Source organism: Barbus barbus (assembly GCF_936440315.1).
Source record: "Barbus barbus genome assembly, chromosome: 2".
Lineage (NCBI taxonomy): Eukaryota > Metazoa > Chordata > Actinopteri > Cypriniformes > Cyprinidae > Barbus > Barbus barbus.
The window spans coordinates 28445015-28456899 of NC_136730.1; the positions used below are offsets into that span (position 1 = coordinate 28445015).

General features: G+C 37.3%; 1 protein-coding gene across 1 annotated transcript; it reads right to left on the bottom strand.

Annotated features, from left to right (window-relative positions):
* Positions 1–8763: 8763 nt before the first annotated feature.
* LOC306883634 (uncharacterized protein) lies at positions 8764–11374 on the bottom strand. The gene is made up of 5 exons (XM_079438992.1): positions 11311–11374; positions 10305–10358; positions 9976–10055; positions 9794–9886; positions 8764–9684 (listed from the first exon to the last, which is right to left on the bottom strand). Exons 2-5 carry the CDS (start codon positions 10333–10335, stop codon positions 9367–9369), a joined length of 522 nt encoding a protein of 173 aa, XP_079295118.1. The 5' UTR covers positions 10336–10358; positions 11311–11374; the 3' UTR covers positions 8764–9366.
* Positions 11375–11885: the final 511 nt, after the last annotated feature.

An 11885-nucleotide genomic window follows, 5' to 3' on the forward strand; every position in this document is an offset into this window, starting at 1 on the left:
AAAAGAAATACCATGGTTATAGGGTAGGATAAAAGAGGAGGAGTGTCTATAGGTCTAGGGGTGCAGGGCTGAAGTAATATGCCATCAGCATCTGGGGGAAATCCAGAAAGGTGATCTAGTGTGAGAACATTGAGCCTACACTCCGTCAACAGCGGAGTGAGAATAATATGAAATGCTGTGATGATATGGATGCTGTGTATTTTATCATCTTTAGGCATTTTAGCTTTAAAATGCTTTAAAAGCTAAGCTAAATGTGACATTTCAAGTATTACAATAAACACAATGATTGTAATTAGTATTTAAATTTAAAGTTGTTTTAAAATTGATCTTATTCTGTAATTGTTGTCAAATGTTTAACAAAAATAGTCTGATCATTTGCAGTTTAGGCCTAAATTATAGCAATCATGTTTCAATGTTAAGTCTATATTTACTCATTTTATCCCCAGAAATTGAGAAAAAAACAGTAGAGGTATCAGTATTAAAATAAATAATACTGTCTTAAAACGTATTTATTTATGTTGATTCAACATTAAATTATGGGGTTTAATCACAGACTAATAATAATAATAATAAATTATTCATAATAATTAAAAATAGAATGATAAAAAATGTGCAACCCTGTTTTGTACATTATGTAAGTGCAGCAAAAACTTGTTGTCAAAGAGAGCTTTGAGGGAGCGTTTATTGACAGTGGCAGCTCATCAGTCCAAAGGGGCTCAAACACAGTTATTTATATGGATTTCAGTGTGAAACAGAATAAACCACAATGATAAATGTATATCAGAAAATATGTAATGATGTCTGTGGTTCGAACGTTGCTTGATTCATTAAGTTTTAGTGGCTCCATCGCAGAAGATATTAGATTGTTGTGGTGAGGAGTAGACACTTACAGCACACTTAGATTAATGGAATATTTCATCAAGTTCTGTTTGAAATCTGCTCCCCGATTAGTGATAGATGTTGTTCTCTACAAAGACGTATACATGAGGACATGTCTGCATTTGAGAAGACATTACTTTGACATGACATAACTGCACGCGGACCACATGATAAGCTTTTCTTTAAGACGTAATGTAAAACTGAGCAAAAACACAAACACATGTGGCTCGATACCTGGATGCTATTCAACAGCCGAATGTTTCTCCGTGTTGTGGTTTTCAACTTGCGGCAAATGTACCTTATTTTCCACAGTGTAATAGATGAAATGGCAAGCCAATGGGCTTTTACAAGAGTTATTGAATCTACACAGAACAACTTACATAAAATTCACATTCTGAGGGGTGTAGACGGTGAACCCCCGCTTGTGCGAGCAACAAATTCTGATGTAAAGCTTGTGCAGCTGAGATCATATTTGCTGCTAGCTTACAGTCTAAAACCACATTTCCTTAGATTTAGCCAATATCATGGTTAGTAATGAAATTCCTCAGGGAAAACAAATTGCTGCTGTCACATAATCAATAGACATATGGGAATAAATGTCAAATGCATGTTCCCTCACTGGTCATGAAGCATAGTCGTACCCAGCATGCTCGTGTCCTACAGTGCCCCTCCAAGCATGCACTTAGTTCAAAAGGTCTCTCGCTTTCAGTTATTGTACACCAGCCATACCGCAACACGTGATTTCACTTGTAAGTGTTTGTTTAGCACTTGTCTTCGGCATGATTGTGTGGCCGAGGAGGTGAAAGAGGGTGTGATAATATAGCGGTATTCTTCTATGGTGTCAGTTCTCTTCCCTCTGACTGCGGCTGACAGAGCGCTCTCCGGTGAACCGGCTGGAAGGAGTCTCTCAGGTGGGGCAAAACACGTTGTCACTGCTCCTTGTCGTGTGTCCGATAATTAAAAATCTGATTTATTGGCAGGCGTCAACAATCACAGAGGGCCTCTCTCCTCCTCTCTCAGCTTTATGATGTTCATCCTTCCTCAGGCTAAATTTACTTGACGAGGAAAAAAAGAGGGAAAAAAGGGTGAAGGGGGGAAAAAAAGAGGCCTTTGGTTTCTTAGCCTCTGTCACCTCATCTAATCCAGCCCCCCTAGGCTTGTCTGTCACTCAGCTGCCGTGGCAACCAGAGCAGACAGGGAACAGAGGCCCTGACCAGCCTCGCTTTGGCGCAGTTTATTCTAATATTTATTGCCACCCAGAAAATGAGCATAATACAGGCAAGCAAAGGCAAATGCAGCAACACTGAGCGTCGTGGGTAATGTCAGTTTTAACAAAGACCCAAGGGAACGCGGCTGCGGTGAGAGAAAGCGTCTTGTTTGATAATTTAACGCGGCGGTGCCATAAAGCATTTTTGATTCCTAAATTTTGACTTTGCTGGCTTGTGGTACACAAATTGTCGTGCATGTGTGATCTCAATGGCTTGAACATCTGTAATGTGACATCTGTAATTTCAGTCATCAAAGCGAAAAACACCCTGAGTTTTCCTGCAACATGTGAAATGGTCAGATTGTGTTTGATATATTTTGCTTTACAGTGATCTCAAATCATATAATTTATTTTAAAAAGGATAAAATCCCAGAACATTTCTCAAAAACAAGTGCATTGTGTTTAAATAACATACGATTACATACATTACATCCACTAAAATTGCCTGGAGCCAGTAAGCAAGTAACTAAATAAATAAATAAAATAAAAAAGGTTCTATACATTCAGATTTTTATTTCTATACATTTATATTATATTATATTATATTATATTATATTATATTATATTATATTATATTATATTATATTATAATATATATGCTCCAGACCCTCACGATCCTGGACAGGTATTTTTTAAAATATATTTTATCCATTAAAATGACTTTGGAACTAGCTGTTTTTACAAAACTGTTTAAGTGAAGATACTGAAGTCAGTTCTGGAAAAAGCTCATTATTTGTTTTGCATATGGCACTTGGATTGATATTTTGTTGCCTAATCCAATGGCGTTCATACAGTTTGTACATCCAAATACTTTGTTGTTTTTGCATATCATTAATATTTATTTTGACATATTTGTAAAACTGCCATTTTGAGGTTTAGGTGCACCTTGGAACTCAGAAGTTAAGACTCAGAAAAGGTAGAAGCCGAGACACACACACACACACACACACACAGAGACACCCGGAAAACTCAAAGAGGGCCGCGGTTAGTTGCGGATGTACATTGTATCAAGTGTATCCCATAGTCAGTCAGACAGACAGGTAGATGGCTGGTTGCAGGTGCTTTCTCTCTCTGGGAGGCCTGAGACAGGCCTGTGCTGTGCCGGCTGTCAGCTCATCAGGGTGTTCAGGTCCGGCTGGCTGACGGGCTCCGGCTCTGAGGCCTGGGCTGATGACACCTTCCTGTTCCACTGTGACAGGCCCAGTCCGACAGGCGTCAGAAAACACTTCTCAGCGTTCGCGATGTCTCACACACACACACACACACACACACACACACACACACACACACCTGGACACGAGCGCACATACACATACACATTCACAACCTCATATCTGCTTTGACATGAAAGAACACACATATTCACAAACAAACACACACCCACACACACTCGCTGATTTACACTCATAGCCTACCCGTCTCCTCCGTGCTGTCGAAACTTGATGAACTGAGACAGAGAATGAGATGACAAACATACAAACACATCCAGAGAAATAAACAAAGTTGCCATAAACCTCATCAGGACATGATAGATCCAGGGAGAGTAATGGTTTGAGTTATTATAGCATAGGTGAGTGCTAGAACCTGTCTTTGCGAGTTGTCAGTAAAGAATGCCCAAAACGCAGCCTCCTCTGCCAGACCTCTGAAGGTCGGACAAGCTTATGTTTGGCTGAGGAACTTTGGCTGAGTACACACCAGCTGTCTCTTTAGCCATCACTCAGACAGCGCTACACCGCTAGCTAGCTAGTGTGTGTGCGTGTGTGAGGCTGTGCGTCTTTATTGTCGTTCAAACGCTGCCAGTGTGTGTCCTGAGCTTGCGGCGCCACACACACTCTCGCCCCTTTTGGTGGCTACCAGATGCTGACTGCTTGAGGCCTAGAGAGAGAAAGGCAGAGGAGAGGGGTAGGCGCTGAGCACTAGCATCACACCCTCTTCTCTCTTCCTCGCCCATGCAGTCACCAGAAGATGAGCCTGATTTGTTTTGGGAGCCGTCCAATAGTCGGAAAAGAGAGAGAGAGGCTAAGAAATTAAGAAGTGAAAAACAAAAAAAGGTGAAGTGAAATACAGAGCGCGGCACCCCACGGCGTCGGGCAGAATGGGCCTCATCAGATATGAAGAGATTAGCCAGCCGCTGCTCTAACCGGGGCCCGTTTTTATGGCTGCTAAAGCCTCTGACAAAAGTTAAAGCTACTCTCAGCAAACTCCAGCAGCTCCCTGCCTCCTCCCGCTTGCAAACATGCAAGAAAGACGAGCCTGAGAGGGAAGAAAACGGGTTAGTTACACTCGTCGTCAATGCATTAAAGTCTTCATAACAGGGTTGTGACTCGTGAGCATAACAGAATTCAACAGAATATAAAACTGCACACCCAGAAAGATGACAACTAACAAAATTCCCATGAAATATCAGTGTTCAAAATAAGATATGCTTTATTTCGTCAAATGCCTTTGGATATCTTGAGGTGCATTTACATAGACCATTTAATGCTGCACTGAAGCAGCGTACATGCACATAAATGATAATTGCAGACATAATGTCATGATATTATTGTAAATATGTAATAATGTTATCAACAAAATACAGTACAATTGTTAAATATACTCTTAGAGTATAGAGCATTGTTTTTGTGTAGCCCCTTAACCTGGCTGTAAATTCGTCTTTGTTTCAAATATAAGGTGATATTGCATTAAAAACGGGTGTCAGTTTTTAACATTGTGCTTAGTTTACAAAAGTCTTTTTGTCTGTAATTGGCGTTTTGATACAACAGAAGTTACAGAATTGCTCTGTAATTTGTCAGTTGACTGACAGATGATTCATTCATTCTGTGAATTCATTCAGTGTATGTTGACCACTTTCTCATTTATGTGTGTGTGTGTGTGTGTGTGTGTGTGGAGATTAGACTAGAATGTATTATATTTGCTTTTTCTTGTATTTTAGTGTATTTATTTATGTGTGTTAATGTCAGTCTTTTTGTGTTGTTTATACAAGAGTGATTATGACATTACTTTATCTGCTCATGAAATCTGCATTCAAGATAAAAGAAAATTGTTCCTGTTAAGTTAAAGAGGTTCAGTTGAGCTCAAGAAAAAATATAAATTAAAATTGAGATCATATGTTTGGGAGGGGGAAGTAATGCATCATCAAAATTTAAACAGTCTCAAAAGCAAACAAGCATCAAAAACAGAACAACTTCCCAATAGAAAATTTGTTTCCTTATTTCAACTTATATTCTTTGTTCATGCATGCATGTATGCATTTATTTATTTATTCTTTCTAGAAGTTTTCTTGCTCTGATAATCAGGCCAGTTTTAATATTGCCACTTTGAGAAGGCTCACCATATTAATTTTCGACAGTGCGTGTATGTGATTGGCTAATTCAGTGCCTCCAAAGAGTGCTAGCCCTCATTCTGCTCCAGCTTGTTCTCTTTTAATCGCTTATTCTTTCTTTTTTAATTTTACACCAGAGATGCACAAACAGTCTCCTCAGCATTTTGCCTTCCTCCTCACCCTATCATTTCTACCTGCTTAATTCCCCTCTAATGGGCCACGCCAAAGTCGTTAGCTGATTAAGGCTCTTAATTGGGCTCAGAAGAAAAGGGTGAAGACAGGGCTGAAGTTTAGAACAACAACAGTTTTCTTTTAGTCATTTTTGAGGGTCCACCTTTTTTAGATAGACCACAATAAAATAGTGATGAAAACATAAAATAATAAAAAAAAGATTTTTATAGACTGTATATAATTTCAGTAATGGTAACACTTTATAATAACTTTCTTTAATATCAAAAACAAACATTATTACTTTATATAATGCTTAGGGAACACTTATCATGTGTTATAAAAATGTATAAAAAATAGTTATGAATGTAATGAAACTTTATGCATATATTTTCATTAAATACACATTCATATTTGAATGTACGTGACCTACTAATCTCATAGGAATAACATAATGTTTGCTAACGACTTGTTAATGAAAGTTATTAGAGTGAGTTCAGCAAAAGTGGGAAATCAGGTAAAGTGTGACAAATATGTCTCATGATTGATTGCCCTTTAAATATCAGGAGACAATCAAATGTAACAGTCATTAGTAATTATCACAAGGGTCTTTGTCATTATGGAAATGTTTTAATTTGCCTGACATTATTGAAGTATATGTGATCAAGCTTCATCATCTAATCAGCCTCAGCAAGAACATGGACAATTCAGCAACAATGCTTTCATAAACATAAAATCCTCATGGGTTTGTTTATTTATTGATTGATTGGGGTTTCAGAGATTCCAATGATGCATATGTATATATCTTAATTTGTTCCTCTGTAATGTAAAATAGAGAAGTGGACATTTACTTTTCAGAAATGTGACATGTATCTCAGTCTCTCTCTGTGTATATGTTAATAAATACAGTTTGTACAGTATTGTATGGCATGTTGCATAATAGTATGATGACTAGTTTATAACACATACTAGTACAGTGATTAATCAATATATACAGTTCCAACAGCTGTAAAGAAATCTTTGTACATTGACTTTTTATGGAGCACATGTAAAATTTGAGGAAAATATTTGTCTTTAAAACTGTCGTCATGAATTGTATTCATTAATCGTCATACGATTAGGCTGTGTTAACAGCATACACTATATCATATAGTCGTGGCCTAATGGTTAGAGAGTTGGACTCGTGATCCAAAAGTTGCGGGTTCGAGTCTCCGGTCGGCAGGAATTGTAGGTGGGGGGAGTGAATGTCCAGCGCTCTCTCCACCCTCAATACCACGACTGAGGTGCCCTTGAGCAAGGCACCGAACCCCCAACTGCTCCCCGGGCGCTGCAGCATTGGCTGCTCACTGCTCCGGGTGTGTGTTCACGGTGTGTGTGTGTGTTCACTGCTGTGTGTGTGCACGTTGGATGGGTTAAATGCAGAGCACGAATTCCGAGTATGGGTCACCATACTTGGCTGAATGTCACTTCACTCACTCACTCACTCACTCAATCATACAACATTTAAAGTCTGAACATGTGCTAATAGCCCATAGCTGTACTAAAACACAAACATGAGTTTACACACAGAATGATAATGTATGTGTCCCATCCCTGTGTGAAGCAGCAGCACTAAGAAATCATGCAGGTGTATATTATTAATTTGATACATTTTAAAATTATTAAGCTATTGTAGGCAATCCTGTTGCATCTTACAGGAAAATCCAGTTAAATGTTCTTCTGATGATATAATGATTACCAGCTGAACCAAACAGGTCATTTGTGGTAATTAGCTGGTCCAAGCTGTTCTAGATGACTAATCAGTTGCACTGCCAGATGATGGGGCTGAAGACAAGCTGGTAGACCATCTTTGTCAAGTTAGAGGTGGTAGAACAACTTGAACCAGTAACAAACCAAACAAAATGTTCACAGAATCTGTTTGCACATCTTGTACTGTTATGACCTGTTTTTTCCCCCAGCATAGAAGACAATGTATCTTTTTTTAGTGCTTAAAAAGTGCTAACTGTGTTCAGAAGTATGTAAATAAAATATTGTAAAATATTGTTTGATAAAAAACTGTCCTAATTGGCATTGTTCACACTATAAAATGTCACCTCATTAATCTGTCTTCTTGAAGATTAGCTTTTACACTTGTGCAAAAACTGAAATATTATATGCTTAGCTTGATTCATTTCTATATACCATTTTCTTTACTGCTGAATGTTAGAGAAGCATTGCTCTTTGAGAAATTTGCACCCCTGGTGATAAGGGTCATGTAAATGCTGAAAGTGAACTCAAATCAGTTTGTCTCTGATCTCTGCCTGACCTTGTGGTTTTAGTGTAGCGCCGCTGACCGCTCCCCGGGCCGCCTGTCATTAGGAGATGACTGCTTCTCTTTAGTGTGCTGCACTGTGGGCTGAATGACGATAGAAAACTAATTCACTCCTTCTCCCGCTGACTGGGTGCATGTCTGGGTCATACGGGACTGGGTGGAGTCACAGTTCAGGATGGGGTCAAAGCTTTTTTAATGCGTCATTTAAATGTGAATTAGGTCACGAGGTTATATGCAGGCGGCCTTTTGTGTGTGATGCAATGATTGAAACATGATATGGTTACTTAGATACTGTAGTTATTATATATGTGCACAGTTTATAGTATACATAATTAACCGTGCTGTGTTTCCTAATTAATTCCTTCCATCATCGTTGCACATAAAACTAATTAAAAATAAATAATAAACCGAAGCCACGCTGCTGAGAAGAGCATCTTCTTTGATAGCAAAGAGCAGATTTGTTATGACTGAGAAACGTACACTCAAAAAAATAAATCGTTGGTGTAACTTAATATAATTATGACACACATTTCCACGCATTTGAATTATGTTATCTCTGCTTAATCTAAGCAAATAGAACCCATAAGCAAAAATCATCTTCAGCCAATGAGGTCAAATTATTTTTGTTTTAATTGTCTTGTGAATTTAACTTTACACAATTTTGTCTTGTTGAGCCAATTAATTGAAACCACTTAAATTTAAACAACCAGAAATATGTTAACTGAACGACGTAATTGTCTTTTAAACCAGCTTAATTTAATTTAATTACTGATATTTCTGCCAAAATTTACTTACAAATCAAATACTCAATGTGAATGTCTCAAATCTTTCTTTATTCAGTGTCCAAAGTGAAACAAAAAACAGCAATTACCGATCAGTGCTGACCTACAATTTCAAAACTACTCCGTCTTAGAACAAGACAGATCAAAAATACAGTATTTCCAGAGTCAGTTTAAAGCAACTACAGAGGTAGTTTTAAGGTTTCAGGCAGGTTGACAAATATTTTTTGTCAAATAAAGAAAAACTACACAATAGAAATAGAGAAACAATATTGCTATTGCATGCAATTAAATAAAATGAAAATCAACCACTTTTAATGCAGATTTGGCAATTACTGCACTCAAGGGAAAAAACACCAACTTGTGCTTAGTGTAGAGATACAATCTCAAAACTAGTATCTTACAACTACATATTTCAAGAATCACATTAAAGCAACTACAGCAGTAGTTGTAAAGTTTCAGCCAAGTCAAGAAATAAAACTTAGAAACCAACCACCGTCCGAAAAAATAAAAAGAGGATTAACAATACTGACATATTGCATGTAACCAAATAAAATGACTATACAATAATAATTAAAAAAAAATTAAGACAATTTCTGCTCAGTGTTGAGCTAAAACAAAATAGAACAAGGTCAACTTACTCCAACATCTTGTTCTTCAGGGTTTGCACTTTTGGGGAAAGTCTGTGTCCATCCAGGTTGAAGAACACTTTCTGGATTACCTCAAATGTAGATTTGAGTTCTTGTGGGTAGCTAAGGTTCAAGGCGTAAATGAGTCCGAATAACATGGCCACTGCTACAGCTGCATTCCTCAAGGAGCTGAGAACCTCAGTCCCTTCAATCACGACACCAACATCTACAGGCTGATCCACTGGGTCATGTCCTTCATGTCGAACAATATAGATCCCCATTACTGTCTGCTTCATCGCTTCTTTGGCATTCAACCAATCGCAATCCTGTGCAAAATAAACAAAATATGCAGCATTTGTATGACAACTAATCTTTAAGAACACAGTGCAGGTAATATATGAAAGTGAAATAGACGGAAGAGAAGCATTTGCTTACAGCATACTCCTTGAACAGCTGTACATGGTCTTCATTCAAGTATGCACACAATGCTTTGAGGATGCATTCTCTTCGCACATCTATGCTGTTATTCTTAAAAAAAACAAATACAAAACACCGTTAAAAAAATAAATAAATTGAATATTGATAACCAAGAGGTGTGTATAACTTTGTGTACCAACCTGTGAAATGGGTTGCATGATGTTTTTTATTGTTCGGCCATTGACTCCACCTTTAGTGTGAAAAATCTTCATCAAGCTGTCTGAATATTGGTCAAGCACAAAAATCAATTAGGAAATTGTAAAATCACAGGTATCAAAATGTATCAGTATGTAAAATCTGATTTAGATTTTACTATTATACATTTACATACTGGATTCCAAAACATGTATGTCCAAGCACCGATTAATAAAACACGTTCCTCTATTCCATGACAGTAATAAAAGGTGTTTTAAAAATATCCATGAATCAATTAAAATTAAATAACATTAATTAGCCTAATACTACTTACCCAATGGGGGAAAAAAAACAAAGCCAAGCATGATTTATGTTTCTCTTGTAAAACCTGTGAAATGAAAACAAAAATGAATTAGCATGATATTTACTTGATAGTTTTTTTTTTTTTTTATGTATCAGAATGAAATGCATTTTTAAATAGATTCGGATGGTTTAGTTCTGCTACTGAAACCACTTTTCATGTCACTGTAAATTATAAATGAAACTTTCACTTTAAAAATTTGTGATCATACGTTCTATCACTCTTCTCTCCATACTCTGATTGTAAAGTGAAATATTATGTACTGTAAATTAGGGCTGCAGGATAATCATCGTGCATATGTCACACTGAGCCGCATTTATAACGCAGAGCCGTTGTTCAATGACGAGCTGCGCACCTGATTGAATTTACCGCTGATTACAGAACCGGCTTTACTGACGAGATGCGCGTTATACATCATACAATGATGCGACCCTAACTATAATGTACTGTAACAGAATACCGCTAGCAAACCATGTCCCTTTAGTGACTCCATAGAACGCGTTTTTCGTTTTCCATGTATTTCCGAATACAAAAATCACGCTTTGGGTACAACATGTTACATCAAACATAAACTTGTATTTTAAGTGAAATAACTGTAAATCGTTTTTACTTGAATTTGCTGTGTTCTCGTCTCTACCCGTACGGAAATATCACCTTGCTAACAGCAAGCTCAACAAAATTCAATGGTTAATTGGTTAATGTTTGTAATATAACTCAAACGATCTAGTGAAATACCCCTTACAACTAGTGTCAGATCTAAGCAAATACCACGTTAATGTCTAAATATGCACATGAATACAGGCATTTAAACGAATTTGCTATTTTTTCATTGCGTATACAGGGTGATCCGAGTCTGTTTTAAATATAAAAAATAAAGAGTCAAATATCTGCTTGAATACAATACTAGGACTGTTTTGAACAGTTTTTAATAACTATTAGCACAATATAGACAAGGATGGTAAAAGATTTTTGGACTTACCGATTTCAAACAACTCCACCACATTAATGGCGTCGGCTGAAGCGGTCACCGGAAGTTCCTGTCTTCTGAGCATGCGCAGAAGAAGTAGTTGACTCGACTCAATTCCTTTTTGTAGTTTCAGCAAAAATTAGTTGAGCTCATTTAATTTCCCCTGGATTTAGTTTAGATTGATTTGAAATAACTGTGTATATCCCTTAAACTGATTCATTTTATTTGTTACAATATACTCTATTTATTTTAATCAAACAACACACAGATTTCATTTTTTTGAGTGTATGTATGTGTGTGAGAGATGGGAGGTGATGAGGGCATTTGGGGGGTAAATCGTTCATTACGGATGAAAAGTCATTTGTGGATTTGGGCAATGGGCATGTGTGCTATTACTGAATGATGAGGAAAAAAAGCCTTCTGTGATCAATGGAGAGAAGAAGAGTGAACTCTGCCAGCTGCCAGGTTATCTTACACACACACACACAATGTAAAAATAACACACATCCACATGTGCCACACAAACATTCTTTCATACACACACACACACACACACACGGAGTGAACAGAGACAAAGCATGACATTT

Bases quoted from the DNA above. Each gene is read 5' to 3' on its own strand.
- LOC306883634 (XM_079438992.1), bottom strand. From the start codon at position 10,335: ATGCTTGGCTTTGTTTTTTTTCCCCCATTGG. The intron at 10,056-10,304 runs GTAAGTAGTATT...ACCAATATTCAG, and splicing joins TGTTTTTTTTCCCCCATTGG to ACAGCTTGATGAAGATTTTT. The intron at 9,887-9,975 runs GTTGGTACACAA...GTTTTTTTTAAG, and splicing joins TCATGCAACCCATTTCACAG to AATAACAGCATAGATGTGCG.